At 51.5% G+C, this 23,067-nt stretch overlaps 2 protein-coding genes across 3 annotated transcripts in view; one reads left to right on the plus strand and one right to left on the minus strand.

Moving 5' to 3' along the window:
- Positions 1–5,791: 5,791 nt before the first annotated feature.
- TPBGL (trophoblast glycoprotein like) lies at positions 5,792–7,144 on the plus strand. Its single transcript, XM_042793386.1, has one exon. The coding sequence runs from the start codon at positions 5,961–5,963 to the stop codon at positions 7,023–7,025; it is 1,065 nt and encodes a 354-aa protein (XP_042649320.1). The 5' UTR covers positions 5,792–5,960; the 3' UTR covers positions 7,026–7,144.
- A 7,697-nt stretch (positions 7,145–14,841) lies between these two features.
- Positions 14,842–23,067, minus strand: part of PGM2L1 (phosphoglucomutase 2 like 1) — a 44,096-nt gene continuing 35,870 nt past the window's right edge. For both annotated transcript variants that reach the window (XM_032998437.2, XM_032998438.2), the window contains 3 exons: positions 22,157–22,346; positions 21,484–21,617; positions 14,842–19,182 (listed from right to left, as the gene is read on the minus strand). In XM_032998437.2, the coding sequence (XP_032854328.1) occupies positions 19,080–19,182; positions 21,484–21,617; positions 22,157–22,346 (427 nt within the window). In that variant the 3' untranslated portion in view covers positions 14,842–19,079. The remainder of the gene's footprint in view (positions 19,183–21,483; positions 21,618–22,156; positions 22,347–23,067) is intronic.

Below are 23,067 nucleotides of genomic sequence, written 5' to 3' on the forward strand. Positions count from 1 at the left end.
TCTTGCTTCAGTGCCAAACCCCTTGCAAATACAGGTGGGATGGGTTTCTTTTTATAACAGAAAGAAGTGTTGTTTCCAATGGCTTCACATGAAAAAATGTCAAAAGAAAATACTCCTCGTTTTCCAGCATTATTCCAAGGATCATCCTGCAGAGAAATGAGCAATGCCAGTGTCACAGACATGAATTTTAAAGGGATGCTGCACTCGGCTGCTGCCAGCATTTGCTGAGCAAAGGTTAATAGCTGGGTTCAAACACCGCAATTTATGGATTATAGGATTTCTTAGCAGCAAAAGGGCTGCTCTTACGCTGCCCCAAAGTGTGTGGCCGGGGCAGGAAATCACAACTTGAAAGGGATCAGCAGGAACAGCAAAAAAAAAAAAAAAAAAAACACCAAAAGGGAGCCAGAAGAAGTGCCCCATCCAAGAGGGCAGAGGAGGCAAAGAGCTGCACGTGGCAAGCTCTGTTTGCTCTGTTCCCCCTCCATCCCAACGCATCTCACGATGATATTTCAACCGGCACATCAACTCTTCCCCCCCACCCACGCAAGAGCATCCCCCTACAAAACCGTGTGGAGTAACACTTGAAAATGTGCCAGGGAGAGATGCCATGGACAGAATTTTTTTTTTTTTTTTTTTTAAATCATGTATTATGTCTTCAGATCTTCCCCTCTACCCACGACTGCGTGACGGGGGAGACAAAGGGCCGTGGGTTTAATGTTGTTAATTGCCAATTTAAGGCTGGCAAGCACCAGAAGTGTTTCTGAGCCATCCAAGGCTTGCTGCTCCACTGCCCTCAGCGCTGCGCCGGCGTGGTGGCTGCGCTGGGTTTGTGTGGGGCGGGTTTTGGTAGCAGGGAGGGGGCTATGGCAGTGACCTCCCCATGAGAAGCTTCTCAAAGCTCCCCTGGCTCCAAGTCAAACCCATCTCTGGCCAGGGACGAGCCAGTTAGTGATGGTGGCTGCCCCTCTGTGATAACATATTTAAGGAGGGGGACCTGGGAGGGGGTTGGGGATTTGTGAGGACGAGTTGGGAGAAGGATGAACACCAAGGTCAGTGGAAGGAAGGAGGAGGACATGGGGGTCGTGCAGCAAAGCAGAGACCCCTGAATACCGTGGGGAGATGGCAGGGTCACCCCCCCTGCCACTCATGGAGGTCACCGGTGGAGCAGAAGCCAACCTGAAACCTGTGGAGGAGCCCACACCAGGACAGGAGACTGCGCTTAAAGGAGGCCGGGACTCTGAGGGGAGAAGCAGCCCCCGCTGCTGTGGTTTGGTGCTGGGAGTTCCCACAGCAGAGCAGCTCAGGAACGGCTGCATCCCATGGGGAGGACTCACTGCGGAGAAGGTTCATGGAGGACTGTCTGCAGCGAGAGGGGAGCCCTGTGGAGTAGGGGAGGGATGTGCGGCGTTCACCCCCATCCCGAGAAGGAAGGAGCAGTGAGCTGGCTGTAACCCTCATCCCCTGCCCCTGCGCTGCTGGGGGAGGAGGTGGAGAGATGGGGAGCAGAGCTGAGCCCGGGGAGAAGGGAGGGGTGGAGGAGGTGGTTTTGGATGTGATGACACTTCTCACTGTCCCACCTTGTCTGTTAAGTGTTGTCTTTGTTAGCATTGAATTAAAGTAATGTTTTCTTTTCTTCCCCTGAGTCTGTCTTCTGGCCATGACCCTAATGGGTGAGCCACCCCTCCCTGTCCTTTTCTGGATTCCTGAGCCATTTCTGCTTCATTTTCTCCTTCCCATTCCTGTGGGGGGAAGGGGTGAGTGAATGGCTGCGTAGTGCTCAGTTGCCCTCTGGGCTCAAACCACGACAGTGGAGTAGGCAGGGAAACCCTGGAACCATGAGATGCCTCACAGCCAGAGCTGCAGCCTTCAAACAGTCCACAAACCACAAGGAAAACAGAAGTAAAAAAGAAAAGTGAATGATCACAGAGCCCAGGACCCCGGGGCGATGTGGTGAGGAGGAGAACCTTCAGCCTCATTTCGAAGCAGGGGGAAACGAGGAGGGATGGAGGGGGAAGGACTGATGTCCTTGCTGTGAAAAGGAGCTCGCCAAAGCATTTCATATATTTTTGTTCCAACCTTCACTAAAAAGCCATCTGCAATTGGCCAACAAGAGCAGCACCAGAAGCAAAGCAACCAGGGCAGGACGCAGTGGGAGAGGAGCTGGGAAGCCCAAAGGGGTTCAGCTCTGAACCAGAGCCTTGCTTGCACATCCCTGGGCTGCAAACCCCAAAATAACATGGGCCATCATAGAAGAGGAGGAAGAAGAAGCAATATCGCAGAGCAGGTGACTTTACACCGATTACTGAAGACACGGAGCAAGTAATCAATTATTTTTGGAAGCCTCCAGAAGATAACGAGGGGATGAGTAACGGTCTGTATTAAATTGTAGGAATAAATCGCATCAGCCCAACTTAATCTCATCCTGTGACAAGTCGATGGACTCCTGGCATCAGGGCAATGCAGGTCTCCTTGCCTTTAATGGCAAGAAGTCTTCGATGCTGCTTCAAATGCAGAATTATTGTCTGGGGGAGATGGTGTAGGGGGATTTAAAACTTATCCAAGCCCAACAGAGGCTCGAAGGGGAGCGTGTGTTTGAGAGGCTTCAGGATTCAGTGTGACCATTAACAACTGGGAATGAAGAGCATCAACCTGGTGGTCAACACTGAGATGTCAGGACTGAGATTGGTAAAAGGGGTGGAAAACTGCTCCGGGGTCATCCAGCAAGTACATAGGGATGTTGCTAGAGAGGAGACTAACACACAAGACTAATAGGAGGGATGATAAGAGGAGACCATAAATCCAAAAGTGACCCATCCTTTTGGGGATGGAAGAAAACGAAGTTGTCCTCCTGCTCCTTGGGGTGCCTGGAGGCTCAGTTTGGGGCTCTGCATTTCAGGAGAGCTATGACCCAACTGGAGAGAGGCCAGAAAACAGTGGCTGCAACGAGAAAGAGGGAAGAAATTGTCCTCCACCCCCACATCTGAAAGGACAGAGGCCCTGACCCGATCTTTGGGCTGGACCAGGCTGAAACAAGGAGCAGAGATGCTATGAGGTGAAAAGAAGGAGCAGAAGGCCAGCAAGGTGCAGGGGAGGAACAGCTGCAGATGCTGGCACAGCCCCAGCTCCCCAAAGGCTCACAGCTTTCCAGAGATGATACCATACTGGGATTTCATCACCCCTCCACCCCCCCCCCCCCAGGCCCCACACCAGCCATCCCTGGGGAAATCCAGGATGTTTGCAGCCGGCAAGGAGGGCACCGTTGTCCCACCAGGAAAGAGTCCCCATGTCCCCAAAGCTGCCCTGCCGCAGGACAGCACCAGAGCACATGTCCCCTCCAAACCTTGGAGCATCTCCAACCATCAAAGTCAATGGGTTCAGATCCCTTTCAGCTGCAGAGCGCCTCGTGCTCTCCCAGAACCTCTAATGTCACTCCCCACTCGTGTTTTATGGATTTTGGAGAGGGAGCGAAGGCACCCTGCCTCAGCCTCAGGTTTTTATGGCAGATGATCCTTCTCTGAGGAGCCACTAAAAGATGCCGGGATTTTCGCAGCCTGGTGGATGAGACCTTGCCAGAACCTCCACGCAAAGCAATGGACCTGGCCACCAACTGCCTTGTTTTCCAGAGCGCTTCCAGATTCATCAAATATAGAATTAAATAGTGGTAAATGGGCCTCAAAGTGCTATTTTGAGGGAGGAGAGGAGGCTCCATCCATGAGTGCTGCAGCACTTCCTCAGCACAACCCACTGTGCATGTCTGGCTCTCCCCACTCCTCTCCTTCAGCGCGAGAGTGGATGCTGCCCCACGCTTAAATATTTGATGGCACACAATTATTTGACATATTCCCAAGCTTATTCTTCACCCCCCACCTGTCCCATGAGCTCCCTTGATTTTTTTGGATGCTGTTAGACTCTGTCACCTTAAATACAGGGTTTGCCCAATTTCTGGGAGTGCGGTGAAGGGTGGTCAGGAGCCACTCAGACAACACACCAGCATCCAAAATTTACCTGCTCCCTACAAAATTCAGGACAGCTTCAGGGGGGAGGGAATTCCAGAGAAGGGGGGAATCCTTTGGGAAAAAGGACAGGATGAGAGATGAGGGCAGGGAGGAGGAGAAAAATCAAGATCCGAGAGGAAATGTGCCCAGGATGGAGTTTATTTTATGCGACCCCCAGCTCAGTCTGCAGAGGTATTTTGGCACCCAAAGGGGTCCAGCACCTAAATCCTGCTGCCTCCTACACTGGCTCTGAACACAGCACCCAGCTCCTTGCTGTTCAAGGCTCCGGCGTCCAAAAATCCCGTGTCTGTGTCCCCCAGTGCTGTCCCCCCATGGCCAGGGGCTTGTTGTGATCCCCTGGGTCACGGCAGCCTGCGCCCCCCAGCTCTGGGCAGCCCCCCCAGAACAGCGGCCAGACCAAAGCAGGCTTTGCAGCAGAGGGAATACTTTTTATTAGCCTGATGGACAGAATAAAGAGAAAATAAAGCTGGGAGTGCACAAGGGGCCAGCGTCGTGTGCCCGTTGCCAGTTGGGTGGTTTTCCAAGCTGGTTTAATAAAAGCGATGACCTCTCCGGCCCTCGGCATCGTCTGTCCTGGGGGCTTGGCCCAGCCTGGCGGCTGGACCCCCCCCCCCACGGCTCCCCGTAAAGCTGGGGAGGGGATGGGGACCCATCTCACCCCGCGCCCCCCCTCTCCCAAGGGACCATGAGACTGAGTTCTGCAAAGCAAAAGCAGCACGAACTTGGAGGCAGCGGTGAGAATCCCATCCGTGCCTCTCTCACAGCTCAGGGATGCTGAGGGGTGTCCGGCTTTGGGGGGGGGGGGGGGAGGAGGGGGAGGGGAGGGGTTGGGGAAGGGGGTCCAGGGCTGGAAAGGGACTGGGACAGCCCCCAAATCCTCCCCGGGGGTGGAGGGGGGGGGGTGTGTGGGGTGTGTGAGACAACCTCTCAAATCTTCCCCAGATTGGAAAGGGAGGGTGACAGCCCCCATCTCCACCCCCAGCAGCTCCCACCAAACACCCCCCTCCCCATGCTGGGGAAGGACTGGGACAGCCACAAAGCACCATCCGGGGCTGGAAGGGGACCGGGACACCCCCAAATCCTCCCCGGGCTGGAAGGGGACCGCGTCGGCCACCCCCACCCCCACTCCCCTCCGGTTCCCCCCTCCCGCCCTCCAGCCCCGCGCAGCGGCGGGGGGCCGGGGGGGGGGGGGGGGGGGGCGGTGCTTGCGAGCGGTGCCGAGCCGAGCTGAACCGAGCCCAGCCGAGCCAAACTGAACCGAGACGAGACGAGACGAGCCCAGCCCAGCCCAGCCGAACTGAACAAAGCCGGACTGAACCGAGCCCAGCCGAGCCGTGCCAAGCCGAACTGAACGGAGCCGAGCCGAGTCGAGTCGAGCCGAGCCGAGCCCAGTCGAACTGAACCGAGCCGAGCCAAGCCCAGCCGTGCCGTGACAATTCGAGCCGAGCCCAGCCCAGACGAACCGATCCGATCCTATCCTATCCTATCCGATCCGATCCGATCCGATCCGATCCTATCCGATCCGATCCTATCCGAGCCGAGCCGAGCCGAGCCCCCCCCGCCCCCGGACGGCAGCCTCCCGCAGCGCTCCTCCGCCCAGCCCTCAGCGCCGGGCAGCCCCAACCCGTCCCCCTTCCTCCTCCTCCTCCGCCTCCTCCTCCTCCTCCTCCTCCTCCTCCTCCTCCTCCTCCTCCCACCCCTTCTCCACCCCCGTCCCCTCACCCCCCCCAGCCCCGATTTGGGCAGCGCCGCGGCCGCCGCTCCCCGCAGAGCCGCCGTGTGCGGGCGCCGCGCCGGAGGCATCTCAAACCCGGGGGGGGGGCTTGAAGGGAGGAGAGCTCCGTCCCCCCCCGCCCCCCCAACCCACCCATTCACCCCCCCCACACCCCTCCAGCCCCCCCTCCCTCCACCCCCCCCCCACCCCTGCATGCCCGGGCTGCGAGCATGGCCCGCAGGCAGGCGCGGCTAGCGGGCAGCGGGCGCTGGTTGCCCTGGTTGGGGTTCGCATTGCTGCCGCTGGCCGTGGCCCCCGTAGCCGCCCCCGGGGGTTGCCCGACCGCCTGCTATTGCGTGGCCACCCCGGAGCTGGTGCAGTGCCGGTACGAGAAGTTGGAAGAACCCCCGAGGGAGCTGCCGGTCACCGCGCAGAACCTCAGCATCTCCGGCAGCAACCTGAGCGTGCTGCCCCGCGCTGCCTTCGCTGCCCGCCCGCTGCCAGACCTTCGCCTGCTCCGCTTGCGCCACGACAACATCCAAACCGTCGAGGACATGGCCCTCCAAGGGTTGCCCGCCCTCCGTACCCTCGACCTGAGCCACAACCCGCTGCTCTCGGTGGCCGCCGGCGCTTTCGCCGGCGCGCCGCTGCTGCGCACGCTGCAGCTGAACCAAGCGCTGCTGGCCGCCCCGTTGGAAGAGCAGCTCGCCCTGGCCCTGCGCAACCTCAGCTTGCGGCGCTTGGAGCTGGCGGGCAACGCGTTGCGGGCGCTGCCGGCCGCCCTCTTGCCCGCCGGCTTGGAGGAGCTGGACCTGCGGAACAACTCGCTGCAGCGGCTGGCGGCCGCCGAGCTGCGGAGCCTGGAAGCGCCGGGTTTGCGGGGCCTGCGGCTCACGTTGGGGGCCAACCCGTTGAGTTGCGACTGCGCCCTGCGCCCTTTCCTCACCTGGCTGCGGGCCGCCGCCGCCCGCGTGCCCGATGCCCGCAGCCTGCATTGCGCTGGCCCCCCGCCGTTTCGGGGGACCGTCCTACTGCACTTGCGGCCCGAGGGGTTGGAGTGCGCGGCCGCCGAGCCCGGTCAGCTGGAGACGGCCTCCTACGTCTTCTTCGGCATTGTGTTGGCCCTCATCGGCATCGTCTTCCTCATGGTGCTCTACCTGAACCGCCGCGGCATCAAGCGTTGGCTCCACAACCTTCGCGAGGCTTGTCGTGACCAGATGGAAGGCTACCACTACCGCTACGAGCAGGACGCCGATCCCCGCTCCACCAGCACCATCGGCACCCCCGGGCTCTGACGGCACCCTCGGCACCCGCCTGCCACGCCGCCCTTCGACGCCTCCGCTCCCGGCACCCACCTCACCCCATCCCCTCACCATGGCACCGCCGAAAATTAGTTTCCGAGGACAAGCCAGCCTCGGGGATGGGTGCTGGGGTGCAGCAGAGTGGGGTGCACCCTCCCCGGAGGGCTCCGGACCTGCCCGTGCCCTAATCCACCCTGTAGCGCCGCTTCCCGCAGGGGACCAGGCTGGATCCGTCCCTCCCGGGAGAAGCGCGTCCCGATGGGCCCCCGGGGATGCCGGCAGGTGCAGCCCCGCTGCTCCCCGGGGGGATCGAGGAGCTGCTTCCCACACCTCCTCTCCAGCAGCGGGTTCCCTGGGCGTACTGCGGGATGCCGCGCTGCCGGCGGGGCTCGGCTCGGCACCGCGCACGTGAGTGTTTGCTTGGCACATCCCGGGAAGCAGCGAGCAATACCTGAAACTGGCCTCCTGGGTGTTCCTGGAGCCTGGACTTGACTTTGACCATGTACAGCTCTCTTTCCTATTAGATTTCTATTTCACAGATGCAAAACTTAACTTGATTTCTTTTCCTTTTTTTTTTTTTTTTTCCTTCATTTTTTGGCTCCGAACACAGGAAAACACATCGTCCGGCTGCTCTCCCTGAGAAGCGCTGTGCTTTTCCGAGCCTGTTTATCCATTTGGTTGTGTTCGATGACATTTCCAGCTCTTTCCAGGCACAAAACGATGCAGCTGTGTAGAAAATGCCTCCGCTGGTTGCGTGCATGTTCCCCAGGGCATGCGGGGGCAGCCCTTTTCTGACTTTAAAATATATCCTAGACTAGGCTGTCTCAGCACTTCGTAATTTAAAACGAGCGAAGCAAAAGCTCTCGACCTAGTTCACCTGCCCGTGTTTGCTTTAGAACCGTGCCTGTTACTATATCCTAGAGCAAATATATTGAAAGCTGCATCCACTCTATTGTCTATTTTCTATAAAGCTTCTTGCAATGATTTCCGAGTATCCCCTTGGCTGAGGCGATGTTATTGCGGTTGGTTTGCCAGAGCTGTGGCTCCTCTGGAGTTTTGCTAGTGCTTAGAAACTTCTTTTCCTGGGCTGGTTTGGTGGCAGAGAGGTTTTACACGGCCGGTGCACAGAGCTCAGGCTCTGCCAGTCCTGATCCTTCCCTGGTAGCAGGGCAGGGACTTGGGAAAATCATCCAGGTAATAGGTTTCGAAAGCAGTTTTTATCTCCTGGGTTGTTTGGTACCTAATTCATGAGACACCGGTGTGCTGAACATCTCCAGATGCTGGAGAGGCAGCACAGGGCTGCGACTCGCAGAATTTCCTGAAATAAAGCTGTAGCGTTTGCAATGTGGCGTTGTAAAATGCTGAATTTCAGCACCAGGCTGAAAACTTAAGTGTTGCATTTTGATACATCTGTGTTTGCCTTCCTCCGTACCAGGAGGCTGAGCCGGGCAGGGGTGAAGGGGGGGGCTGCATCCTCGCTGCCCCGCAGCCGTGCTGGGACCAGCACCGGTGTTTGCCCAGTGCTTTGGGATCCTTGATGTGGGGAGCAGCAGATACCCAGTGTATCAGGTTTGTAAATGAGAGTTTTGTGGGCTTTATGGTCCCTGAGCCTGTGTGTGTGTGTGCTCAGCTGCTGGGCAAAAAGCTCTGCTGGGGGAAGGCACAATTATTGACATCCCAGGCGTGCCCGGAGGCACAGGGAAGGATGCGACCTGGTGCAGGGTCCTTTGCATTTCACCCCTTTGCTTTTTCCCCCATTGCATTTTACCCCTTTACATTTCCTCTCCTTGCAAGCCCGGTATCGAGGTGGACAAGCCAGGAAAGGGGAGCTGGTGCAGAGCCATGCATCTGAGCTGTATTCAGGTAGGGATATGGCACTGGAAGTCAAAATGAGTTTCCTGGGCTGGTCCTGCTGAGCAGGGAACTGGTTCCCCACTGGAGCTGGGTCCTGGCTCTGGCCCAGATCCTGGGGAAGCCCCAGAGACCCCCACGGCTCACCTCATCGAAGGTGAGTGGCCCCAGCAGAAACTTGTTGCATTTTGGGGATGTTTTCCTGAGGTTTTCTCCCCATCCTAGGAGCTTGTCGGCTCCAGCCCCACCTCGCCACCTCATGCAATGAGTTACTGAGCAGGTTTATAGGGGAGAAATTTCAGCCCACTCCTCCCCTTCATCCCCTTTCTCACCTCCGTGGAGCCAAAATGCAGCCCCCGAGCAAGAGAAAGGGCAACGGGGTGGATTTGCACATCTGGCAGAGTGTGATTTCTGCTGAGCATCACGGGCCGTCCTGGGCTGCAGCATCAGTTCGTGGGGATGGTGCCGGGAAGTCCTGGCACCGTTTCACATCTTGCAGCGAGGAGGAGGAGGAGGAGGAGTGCCCGGAGGGCTTTGCGGGGCAGAAGGGTGGCTGTTGGACCAGGGAACACAGAGCACTGCTGCTGGTGCCTGGCGAGAGATAATGGGAAGAAAATTGCCTCCGGGCAAGTGGAAAAATGGCCAAACACATCCTGGCCCTGAAGCCCTTTGGCGAAGGGGGTGGGCAGACGGTTTTCTCTGAGGCCAAAAGGAGGGATGTGGTGGCTTTTGGTCCCCCAGGGATGAGGACACTTCTTTCACTCTTCATCCTCGCTGGGTGCATCGAGCCCCCGGGGTGCATGTGCTGGCCCTCACCAGGGAGGCAAAGCCCAGTCAGCCCAGCGAAGGCGATGTGCGAGAGGTCGGATGGGGGGTGGTTGGGTAGATAACCAGCTGTAGGAGCGTAATTCTTGTGGCTTGTTAATGTTAATATTATTCCACAAAGTGCATACCCCACGCATGACCAATCAGCAGGATTAGGGATCCTCTGGATTAGCCAAACCAAGGCTTGTCACTGAGCCAAAACCCAAAATGTGCTTTTTGGGTTCCCAAAGACACCCGTGTGTTTAGAGAAACCCGGCTGCCATCGTGTTTCCGTGCAGTCCTTTTTCACAAAGGGCTCAGCGAGGGGGGTGCAAACCTCCCTGAGCCTTTGACAGTGAGCTGCTGCCCCAGCAAAAAATTACCCCAACAGCTCCTTGAGCTGCATGAAATCCAGAATAGAAACAGCATCGGTGATACGAATCAAGCGAAGGATGCTCAGAGCCCTCTGCGGTGGCTTGTCACCAAAAAAAAAAACAGGGGAAGAAACCCCAGAAGGGCTGTTTATATGCCCTGAGATGTTTATAAGCAGTCAGTGCTTTGCAACCCAGTGTGGTTTTTCAGATCTGCTTTTCCTTCCTTATTTTCCAAAGAGCTCAGCTGGTTTCTTGGGCTGGTCCAAGAGGTGAGCGGTGAGATTGAGCAGAGGAGCGCCCTGCCTGCATCTGTCCTCCCCTGCACCCGTCCGTGCGGGTTTTGGGTGCTCATGGCATTGAACCGGGGCATCCCGGCTGTGTTTTGAGAAAAATTTTTGCTCAAATTTGGTGAAAATTTCTCCGTGGCACCCAGAGGTGAAGGAGAGATGCCGAGCATGGGCTCATTTAGGGCAGAAGAGGCCAAAAATACTGGCGTGGTGAGTGCTGCTTGATTTATCAAGTAGAAATAACTGGGCTGGAGCATCATCCTTGTCCCCGTTGACTGCGGAGCTGTGATGCCTCAGCACTTGGGCAGGGAAAAAAGACAGCCGCTGGGTGCTTCCCCCTTCCAAAAATACACAGAATTAATAAAAATTAATTCTTCTCAAGTGGCTTCACCCCTGTGAAGCTTCACCTCAGGCTCCTTCGTCCTCCTCTGGTAGCAGGTATTAACCCAAACCTACAGAGGGAGTTAAAAACAAAAACAAACCCAAAACAAACCTCTGCTTTTCACCTGTTAGGAAAAGCAAGTGGGAACTGTTACCCTCATGCGTTGGGGAAACTGAGGCACAAAGTAGGGCCAAGTACCTGCTATCAGGGAAGGGTTTGGGCAGAAAAAACCACAGAGATGGATTTCAAACCTCAGTAGAGTTCACTTTAAAACTCTGGGCAGCTTTGGAACCTGAGCCCGGAACAGTCCCTGCTCTGTTTGTCCTTCCTCCAGCTCAGAGGTGAGCCCTGCACCTTGCCAGAGAAATTGGGGGTAATTAAGGATCTAATTACCAGGTTGGGATAAGGCTGGGGGCCGGGCTCTCCCAGGGCGGCTGAGCACTGACAAGCTCAGCTCAGTGATGAGCCCCCGCTGGCAGGGAGGGGGTTGGGGAGCTGTCCTGGGGAAGAGGGGCTGGAGGGGGACACACACACACACACATGCAGGTCAGAACCCCCAGAATGAACAGTGGTGTGACATTCCCTCCACCCCCCTGCCCGCAGCCTGCCCTGGGGTGACAGGCAGGACAAGGGTGCTGAGGCAGGGACAGGCAGGGATGGGGGGGGACAGGAAGGGATGGGGGGGGACAGGGATGGACAAGGGACAGGCAGGAATGGGGGGGACAGGCAGGGATGGGACAGGGACAGGCAAGGATGGGACAGGCAGGAATGGGGGGGACAGGCAGGGATGGGACAGGGAGGGATGGGGGGGGACAGGTAGGGATTGGGGGGGACAAGCAGGGATGGGGGGTGACAAGCAGAGATGGGGGGTGACAAGCAGAGATGCCCATACAGGTCACCTCAGACTGATCAGAGCTGGGCTGGAGGGGATGCAGCTCCCCCCACCCAGCAGGACACCCCCAGAGCCTGCAGCCCCCCTGACCTTGCACCCTTCCGGCCACCCAGGCCCACAGCATGGGGGCACCTCATCTTCCTCGGGGCGGTTTGTCACCCTGGTGTGTGTCTGCACCCACGCCTGGCTCCAGCAGCCCCCCCGGGGAGCTGGCACAGCCCCACCGGGGCAGATGGGGAAGGATGTGTTTCCACTAATCTGCCCCAATCTGGATTATTTTTCAAAATAAATCTGATGTCCCAGCTGTTTTAAGCAAGTTTTTGGCACGTTGGGGACAGGTGGGGTTCTGGGGGTGGGGGGAGAAGCTGGCAGGGGAGGACATGGGTGCTCCGTGTCCCCAGGCTCCTGGTTTTTGTGTGGGGAGGGAGGACCAGAGCATCTTTGAGATGGTTTTGGCAGTGCATCACCCAACTCGAGGGGGGCCGGGCTCATCCCATGGTTTTTACTGCGGGCAGGGTGGGGATTGCTGAAGTTTTCCCCTATTAAAAGCCACCGAGAAATGATTTACCTTGAGGGCCTGGTGTCAGCCCCACAGCCCAGCTCTCCCCCCACCATCTCGCATCCAAAGCAGAGCTGGGATTTTCTGCAGCTCCCAAGGGGATAAAACAGCACAGAAAACGCCTCTGGCCAGGGATGAGCCACTCTTTAGCCAGGTTCTGGGGCTTTGGGGAGGGGGGTGGTGGTGGTGGTGTCCCAAAAGCAGGATCCACCCAGGGCTGAGCAGTATTGGCCCCTCATCGTACGTAAAGATGCGGTGGCACAGAAAACCCAGCTGAGCCACCCTGTCCTTGCAGCACGTTTGCCAAGCACTTGCCGGCCTGACATTTACTAATACCTATTTTTAGATGATCTTCATCACTTCTAATTGCTCCAGCTCCTCAGCCTCACAGGGCACAGCCTCAGCTCGGATGGAGACAAAACCAGTTTCCTCCCTCTCCTGTGGTTTTACACCAGTGTGAACGGCCCCAGCCCTTGGCCCAGGCCAAGTGCTCACAGCTCCATTCCCTCCCCAGCCTGGTACAATTTGCACAAACATTCCTGCTTCAAAGGAAGCCCCTGAGAAGGACCTTTCTGTGATGCCTCTGTGGGGAGGTTTCTACATTCTTCATGAAGAGGAACCCAACTCATCTCTGCGATATGCAAGTGGAGAACCTGCACCCCAAACCCGTGGAGATGCTGCTCTGCATGAGCAGGATGAGCCCCTGAACCCCCAAACCCATGGAGATGCTACTCTGCATGGGCAGGATGAGCTCTTTCCATGCCCACGGGACAGGTTTCCAGAGCAGGAGCAGGACCAGCCCAGGCTGCCCGTGCCCAGCAGTGCCACCCGGGGATCAGCATCCCTGCCACCCCCTTCCCAAGGGCCCCGGGTCCCCTGGCTGGTGGCCCACGAGCAAGATCCATCACCCACGGTCCAGAGCAAGTGCTCAGGGGACATGGGCTGCATGTGGCTGTATCGCTGGGCTTTTGGGTGGTTTCTCTCTTGCTCCATGACTCAGTTTCCCTTTCAGGGAGTAGCACAGTTTAGGGCCACCCCTTGACCCCAGGGACCTGGTTTTGGGGACTGCTGGCTCTGCTCTGACCCCAAGGCCTCTGAAGGGACTTCAGGTGTTCCTCCATACGCTGCTGCACAGACATAGAAATCACTCATTAGCTTTCCCCCCATAACGTGACGGGTGGAAGCAACCCTCATCCTATTTTTGCTGCCCTGACAGTCACCAGCTGTGTCCTCCCACGGCGAGATGGATCCAACCAGCAGAACAAAACCCTGAGAGACGGGCTCCAGAGATGTCTCCTGAGCCCCCAGAGTGCCGAGCCCAAGGGACATACCATGCAGCTTGGGCTTGGCGTGTTGGTAAATGTTAATTTAATAACTAAATTAATTAAATTGACAAGATGTGTATGTGGAGCCAGGCACCCCTGCTTGCCAGGACTCACCGGCTTCCAGCGACCGTGGCTGCTGCCAACCCGGTGTCCCAGGTGAACCCCGGAGCCTCCGTGTCGATGTTTTGGTCCCCCCAAACTGCTTACCCGTGCTCTCGGGCTGGTCCCGGAGGAGATGTCCCTGTTCAACAGGGACAAGGGCAACAGAACCGGGTTGCAGGGTGCTCCTCTCCCTGCTGACAGACACCCCGCCGCTCGGCTTCCCCCCCCCAAACCTCGAGGGGTGCTCAGCCTGGCCCTTGGTTGTCCCCACGTCTTGAGAGGGGTGCAGCAGGCCAGCTGCAGCCCCCCCCCACCTCCCCTGCCCGGGGGCTCGGTCCCTCTGCACAGGCTCATGGTGACATCCAGCGCCGGTTCCTGCAATTACAGAGCAGTGGGACCAGGGATGCTCAACCACCGCTGACCTGTCCGGGTCCTGTCCCCCATTCCTGCTGTGGCCGTGGGGTGATAGCGCTGCTCCCCCACTCCGAATAAACACCTCCATCACCAAGTCCTTTTACTGTTTTCTTCTTTTACAACCAGGTTTCAGGGGGATGGTTAAGCCTCTCCCTGGAAAGCACCACCTGCACGCTGTCAGCGCATCAGGGGGGATAATTCAGAGCTAATTCTAGTGAGCTGGCAGGAGAGCAGCCCCCACACGGGGCAGGGCTCTTCAGCCTCAGCAAGGAGAAAAATAATTCACACACAGACCCCTCCAGGATGAAGCCTTCAGCCATCCCTGGAGGGATGCAGGAACCCTCCTGGACATGCTGCTGTGCCCCCAGGAACCATTTTCTATCGAGCTTAACGATGATTTAAAGTAGCCTTAAAATATGAAAGCCAAGCTGGGGTGGATCAACTCTTGTCTGAGAGTTTAACAGTGAGTCTAAGAGCCCCACAGAATCCCCAGCACAGGGTGATCTCCTGAGCAAGAGGATAGTTGCTCTTCCTCATCAGCTTTCCTGAGGGGACTTTCCACACGGAGCTGAACCCTTCTGATTTGGGTGAAACCAAACCCCCCCAAACTCCAGCCTCTCCTCATTCCACCTTGGGCCCGCCTGTCCTATGGCCCCAAACATCCAACTCTCCGTCCAGGTTCTTCAGGAAACGCTGCAGTTCCTGGGGCTTTAGTTATCTGAGCGGTCAATATTCCTCCTACACCAAGTCAGGAACAGTTATCCACCAGCTCTGTTTTAGGGAAATCGTGTTTGATTAAAGACCACCGAAGAAACATGAATGACTGCTACTACGAAGAGAATATTTTATTACTTATAACACTTCATTCAGCTAATTCCACATAGCAATACACACAGAAGTTCTTCAGAAAAGTGCAAATTGTCACTCTGTATTTGCAATATGCCCTAGTTTTACAGAAGAACAGACACCGGGTAAACAAGAGCACAGATCCAGAACTCCCCAGGATTCTAGCCAAGGAGAACGATGCAACTTCAGATACTTCAATCACCTCGTACGAAGCTACTCTTCAGCACATAAAGGGCAGGGGAGGATAGAAAATGTCCTGGGTGTCAAGATGGACTCTAACCAGCCAGGTGTCACCATGCAAAGAGCCCCCCCCTCTCTTGCTTGGGGAGAGAAGAGGGCAAAAAGGCGGGGGGAAAGACAAAATGAAGTGATGACAATATTAATTTTAAAATTAAAGAGGACATCCAAGTGCTTTCTAAAGCAGACCACACGCTCCGCCCTGCCCCAAATGACAGAAACCATCATTTCACCTGGCAGCTTCTCCGTCAATCCTGATAGTTTCACACAAACACCCTCCCTTTAGGAGCTGAAAACCCTTAATAATTCAGGAGCCAGACAGAAAGGGAACAAAAAGTGCTGCCTGAGCATCACTAAACCAGGGAATAACACCAGAAATCCCAACATCCAGCTATCCTCCAAGCAAAGACACAGTGAGAACTTGAGATCAGTCAAGAGCTGCCCAAGGCAGGTAAAGGAGCCCCAGGCAGCATGTTTTAAGCCATCTCAATGTTTGAAACAGAAAACACATCGAATTTTAATTCTTAATTTGCTCTGCAGATGACACAAAGGTTTCCCCTCTTCTGTAGGAAGAGCTGGTTCTTAAGTTAAGGAAATTCAGAGACCTGCTCAGGCGAGATGCCAGTTCTCCAGGGGAAGCCTGGCTCCTTTGGGCAGCACCGCGCTGGGGCAGCAAGCGAAGGGCAGGGGCTACGCCGCTTTGGGCTGCAGCTGGAGCTGTGCTTGAAGCTTCCAGTCAAGCTCTTCCGTGCTAAATACGCTCCCTCCTTCTCTTCCGTGCAAGAGTTTGGCATTCGCTCATGCCGCGGAAGCATCCTTTAGAGGTGCGGGAGGAGATATGTGAATAGCACTTGAAGCTACTTAAACCACAGACTGGACGCTATTATCACAACTAGAATAAAAAATATCAGCTACAAGCTCTGCGTCGTAGATATTCAATCTTGCCCAGCAAGTCTCCTGGTCTTATAAAGGTCCAGTCTTAGGTCCACAGAAACACAACTTTACCACATATCTGTGTGAGACAGAAATTAAGCCTGTCACATCAGAAAGGGAAGAGATAAAAAACAAGCCCTCCTAATTTTATCAAATGCTAAACACAAATCATTGGCCACCTGATTACGGTTTAAAGCCAATGACTTGCTGTAGGACCAACCTTTGAAAAGGCGTATTTTAACGGGAATCGCCTGGTAAACAACACCCGCAGCGTACTTTGGTCTATTATCTGCTTTCTGCTCAAGTCTGAAAAGCCTTTGTTCTTATCTGAAAAGTAGTAAAGAAGAGCTGACAACTGAACGAGGGTTGCACACAAGCCCAAACTCAAACACGACGTATAACAAAGTTACAGGGTGATGAAATAAGAGAATTGCAGTCCTTCACAGGAACAGAAGTAAGGGAAGCAAGATCAGAGGGAGGAGATAAAGGAGGAGTTCCACAAATGGAACAGTATAAATATATCAAACAGTTCAAATACAGTAGGAAAACAATGGTAGCAGCAGTTTAAAAACAGCAATAGTCATTATACCCTTAAAATACATTCAACACATCGTGCCTGTTGCTGTCATTCCAAAAGCACTACTACGTCTATAACTTACTGCTCAAATCTACTGACGAGAAGAATCTTAACTCCCTGTATTTGTTTGTTGGGTTTGGTTTTTTTATTAAAGATATTTAGACTATGAAGAGTTACCATACTGCATTTATAACACTTGCCTACTGAAAGCAGGGCTCTCTGGGAAATTGCAGATTCCTGCTCTTTGTAGGAGCACAAACATAACTCACGAGACGCAACTCCTAACGCTAATTGCTGCAATATACACACAGCCGGCCTCATCACACACACACTACGCTTTTTACAGTCTTTACCTTTGTTCAAAATTACGTTCCAAGTCACTTGTTCTCTTCTGTACTACTGGTAGGCTATTCAAAAACAAAATCTAAAATGCCTAAGGCTTCAATCTGCTGCCAGTGAAACAAGGCCTCCTTCAAATTCAGTGCAGTTGGGATCCAGATCTGCACCTTTTTGTGAAAACTGAAGACAAAGCAGCAGACATAAATGCCTCCACGCCTTCCGAGACCTACCCAGTGCTGTACAAGAACATGAGCACACTCTAAGCATAAATGCTTTCACTCATTTTCCCCACCACATCAGTCAAATGTACAATCAAGAAAACAACAAAAAAAAAAAAAAAAAGGTTTTTTGGCATTAGATACATTTCACTCAATTGCAGAACAACTTGGAAATATTTTCTTGTAAAATGAAAAATAAATAAATATCAGTGGCAAATAAGAAGTTGTGCAACACAGACCTTCTGCAGTACATGTACATTCATATACAGCAAAATACTTATCCACAGTTATAGTGCAAAGCTTCTGTCAGCATGAAATACCCAATACCCGCACACAGAAACCTTGGTGCTCTTTGAAGCCATCTAGATGCAACACAGACAAAACCACCCCGCGCGATCCTACGGCATCAAGCTGTAAGGGTACAATAAGATGGAGGACAAATTTAGAGATTTAACAATAGTGGCAAAACAATGGCTTTAACTTAAGTGCATCTTCGGTTTTTCTCATGTAACCTTTCACACAGCAGTTCAGCATTCGGTTTTATTTATTTATTTTCTTTAATTATTGTAAAGTGATAGCAGGGAGATATCCAGCACATCACTGACTTGATTCTGAAGGCTTATATTAGTGATTTAGTAGCACACATTAACAAGTATTATTCTCAGTTAATCAATCAGCAGTTTTTTCCTGAAGTGTTGTTTCAGTTGAAGTATCTTCCACAGCTTTTCTGTGACAAAAACCATGGGGTTTATTTTCTGAGATCCTAGATATCTACATGAGAATTTCTGTATCAGTGATTAGCAGTCTCACTTTCTACTCAAGCATATGTAGGAAACTGGTAATGGGTTGTTAAAAATTTGCCCTAAAAAGTAAAGACTAATAGTATTTGCAAACTGCTATTCTAGCAGAAATTAGCTTACAAGACACGACCAAAAAAATATTACTAATTAGTAACAAAAAAAAAAAAAATGGTGATAGTCTCTCACCTCTGCTTTCAAAACCAAGAATTTTCATACAAAAGGTACTGAATTTCTGAAGCCATTGTTAAAAAAAATAAAAGAAAAGAAAAAGGCTTAAGACCCTTTCAGAAATGAGGGACAAAAAATGGTTACAAAGCCTATTGTGATTTGCCTGGGCACTTTAACCAAGGAATGACCAAGCTTCTGCTCCTTTGGAAGCCTTGGGGAGGCACTACATAATTCAAAACCCAGCCGGCAAGCGGAACTGCATGTGTTGCCACTATTGTTTCACTGTCAAGTAAATATTTTAAGATACACACAGGAAAGATACAATGCACCAAGAGCACCTTTAACAACAGAAGGATACTTAAGCAGCTGAAAAATGCTATATTGAACAACTTGCCTAAACAAGAAATGCTAAGCACTGAACTCTACTTCAACGTTTTTGGAAATTAAGACCTGTAATGATGACACCCACATCCAGGCACAACAGCTAGGAAGAAGCAGGCTTTTTTGTCAGCGTGGAGTGATCACTTCCTTCCAACACTACACGATGACCTGATTTTAAAATCTTTTTGTACAAAAGGTATTGGGTACCTGAAATGAGTTTAAGACCAGATGTAGTGGCTAAGATCAGCTGCCTTAAACCTACTAGGGCAGTCCATTCGCATTGGTGCAGGTTAATTAGTCTTTTTGGTCAAAAGGACAGAAAAATTTTATTATAAGTTCCATCTTTTTCTCTCACTTCCTCTCCTTACCCCCATTTTCTAGCCCAGACTTTGGGAAAAGCCTGACAAAAGAATGCTGCTTCTTTACAGAATAAAAGTGTAGCTGTTTAACACACATACACACACACACACACGTATGAAATGGAGTTCTGTTCTTGGTTCCTTTGTTTCACATGACGCAGTGCAGGCAGTCACTTCTTTGAACACCAGTTGCAGGAGATCTAAGCAGAGCGCCAGATCAGTCCATTCTTATCAGGTTCAAGAAAATTCTCAATCAAAGCCTCAATAAGCTTCTGAAGTTCTTCTTCCAGCATGCTTCTGTCACTAGAAAGAGAACAATACCATGTCAGAGGTTTGATAAACACCAAGCATCTGTTAAAAAAAAAAAAAAAAAAAGAAAAAGGCAAAAAAAGCAGAAGGATCTGATGGTGATGGACTAGCTCTGTTATGTCTCCTACCAGCATCAACATGTAGAGACTCCAACCTGCTTAACAAGCTATCTTTCGGTAGGGACTATTGCAATAATAATTTAAATTCATTTAATTAACTTAAAGAGAAAAAAAATAATTGCCACCAGAGGGCTCTAGGCTAGCGGGGAGGGGGGACGCAAGAACTAATGCCTGCAAAACCAGTGCAAGACTGGTCAGACACAGACTGTAAATGGATTAAAAAATAAGAACAAGATACTAATAGAAGAGATAGATACCCCATGTTCTTCTCTACCTGTTGTCCAGATGCCCATCTTGGGTATCTGACTATATTTTGACTGAAGTACAATTTGGGGGGATTGAGCAACTAGGCAAAGTGTCACAGCTCACAAAAGGACACCGTAATATACTGATCCTTCCCCTCTTTAAATGCCCAGACATTCATTTGAGTAAGAAGACAACATCCACAGGCACAAACACTAATGCATTGCAACACTGCTTTAAAAATGCATCATCCCTCTCCTACCCCAGAAGTCTCACTGGAGAGAGAGGAACTCAGTCCGGTTTTAACAGAGAATAGGCAAAACAGGCTTATTTACCTTTGCTTTGTTCATTTGTGGAACTGGCAATGTACCATTGCCCTTCAGGTCACCACTTCCTTTTAAAGAAAACACCCAAAAATGCTGCAACAAAACTGACTTTCCTGATGTTCACCTTGTAAGAATAATCAATAAACAGCAACTCAGAGAAATATTTGCAAAGCTACTACAGAGCAGAATGCCTTTTGAGGTTCCTACAGACCATTTTATGCCTTGAACTAGGGAAGCTTGAAAGCTTTTCAGTTTCATGTTCCAGATAATTATCATTAACCACAGATATTACTAAAATTAAAAGGTCAATGTATTTTTCTGACTTACCAGAATGAACAGCAGCAGAAGCCCAAATGATGCAACAAAGCAGCCTCAGGTACTGTGTTTCTCTCCCCACTACTACTACTCGTCTGGCCTTCACTTGTATTAAGATTAGACTAAGGGAAATATTTTCTAGCATTTATTTCTTCCTCATTGGTACAACTGTCTGACTCATTATATCTTACTTTTTTTTTTTTCTCCAGCATTTACAGTAAATGGTACTTTGCCCACTCCCAGGTTTATGGAAGCATGTTCTAACTGAAGTGAGAATTTCCATACCCACATAACAAAGAAGTGCATTCATATGCCAGACAATCAGAGAGATCTCTGACCAAACAATACAAGCTTCTGGCAAGAGCTGCCATTCAGAAAACTGGGATGTAGAACTAAAACTGCTCTAAGTTGGTGTTATTTCAGTTCAGAGCAATTTAAAATCATGGTTCAAAAGATGGGCCGTACCTGTCTTAAGACACTTCATGTAGCAACAAACCACGTTTTAAAGAATACTTCAGCAACCTGTGGGAAGCTGTCTAGGCAGGGATCCGTGTAACCCCTCACACACACATTTTACAAGCAAAGGCAGTCTACCACTCACTATCCACTGCCTGCCGACATCTGACCAAAACATTCAGTGATAAAAATATGGTCACCCTGAATTCCTGCCAGTAAGTAGAAATAAGTACTGAATCAGAGGTGCCTTTATGTTATTTTCAACTCTCTGCTCCACAGAAATGTCAGGACACAAGTCTAAAAGGAGGGTTACTCACCCAATTTAGGTGAGGAATCCAGTTCAAGAGCCTGCTTCTCTCTGTTAGCTAGACTGAGAACCTAAGCTCCTTATTCACACGCCTGATTTCAATGGTGGAAAACATACCCTATTTTTCCCACCACCACCACCTTTTAAATTAGAAGCAGCTCAATCCAGGTGGCTGTCAGAAGGGCACAGACCTCTAGTTACTATCCAATAGCTCAGAGAAACACAGCAGATTCCCAAATGCAACAGGAATCCACTTGGGTTTAAGCTTACTTGCCAGCTGCAGCACAACTTCAGCACTTTTTAGTTCTAAAATAAATGAGGAATTGGGTTAATAAAGGAAGACTTCTACTGCGGGAGATGCTGCAAAGTCAGTTCTTTGTCTTGTCCAGTACAGAGGGGATCTCTTATGAGCAGGAATGGGCATCACTGTCCAGTTTAAGAGGCTGGAGCCATCAGCCCGGGCTCAGGTGTCCAAGAGGGCAGCAGCAGAGCCCCCCACCAGCCGTGTGCCCGCAGCCCTGCTACTGACCTCTGTCCCGGCAGTGCACACATCTCTGCGTAGTACTTGATCTTGGGTTCTGTTCCGCTTGTCCGAAGGGTGGCAACACAACCATTTTGAAAGGTAAAAGTGATCATCTGACTGCTTTTACTCACGGGCAGCACCTACATAAACAACAACATTTTCTTACAGAACACCCTGACTAACACAAATGTGGGTGTTGGTTTTTTTTTTTTTTTGTTAATACAACACTCAGTACATCCAGAGCTAAACAAACATGCTAAACCCTCTGCGGTATACATCCACCAGCTCATGCAACAGACTATAAGTCAATTCAGCCTGACAGGCCTGTCTCTTGGATCAGACTCAGTATTTCAGGGTAATGGGACTGCCTCTTACTCCCATTGGAATTCCAACACCTGGAAGCCTGCTAGACAGCTTAAAGGCTGCAGGAGTATCAAGTTCACTTGAACTAATAAAGTTCGTTTGTTGTTATATCAAAATAACCAATAAAATAGCAAAACTATTTCATATTTAAGCAGTTTTCTCCCCAGTAAATGTTGTTAAGCTGTCTTTATAGATAATGGTGATTATACTGACATCTTAATTGACATAGTACATCTTTCTGCATAGTTCTTGGTGTAATTAGCTTTCAGACTCTTCAAAACCAGAACCTCTCCTGCAAAAATACTTTCTAACTCACCGATTTCTTACTTGGCTGGCTGCTGTCATAGCCAGTGGTAATATCTCGTACATGTAATATATTGTAAATACCACAACATTTTGGATAACACTGAGGGGCGTCGAAGTTCCGAAGTTTTTCAAATATCCCTTTGATAGTAGGAGGATCGTAGCACAAGAAATAGGAAGTCTTTGATATGTGATATCCATACCTACAAGCAGATTAACATTTGCAGTTATAAGATTCAGAAGTTTTCTGCACATTTGGTATCTAGGGAAAGCCCCTGTTTGGAAAAGCAATAACAGAAAAAGAATGCAGTTCTCACAGCTGTGGAAACAGATATTTATAGGCAAATGTTTGGACTCTGAAGCAGATTTCACTGCATTACTCAGATCATCTTAAGCTATTTTTAAATTCAAGCAATGTTTTCAGTTCCAATGAAATAAAAGCCAATGGTTTGGCTAAGTGCAGCCTTAATAGCTCTCAGGAAATTAGTATGCAACATCACTCCCACACCATCAAAAATTGCTGTAGCCATGTGAGCAGCCACAACAGATTATTTCAACAGCCTCTGAGGAAGGTGACTGAGTATTTCACCCAAATTAAAACTACTATCACCAGTCAGACCTAATGCAAGCTCTCACCAGGTGCAGCAACCCCGTTTGCATGTTGATGTTTAAGTTGTTCTCCACCATATTCCAGCCACTCCTCAGTCTACAGAGACCTTTCTCTGCAGCTTAAGAAGTTGTGACTGGAAGAGGAATCCTTCTGTTATCACTGTGACTGACAGCTTTTCAACCCAGCTGCGCAGAATTGGTTTTGCTACAGTTTGCATACGACAGAGCAAACTCCTGAGTGCCATAAAGAGAAAAATGCTGACCATCATCTGTGCTTCCTCATTCCCAGTTTCTAAGGGCCACGGTCTGACTTTC

This window comes from Tyto alba, unplaced genomic scaffold (genome assembly GCF_018691265.1).
Source record: "Tyto alba isolate M040663 unplaced genomic scaffold, T.alba_DEE_v4.0 Super-Scaffold_2, whole genome shotgun sequence".
NCBI lineage: Eukaryota > Metazoa > Chordata > Aves > Strigiformes > Tytonidae > Tyto > Tyto alba.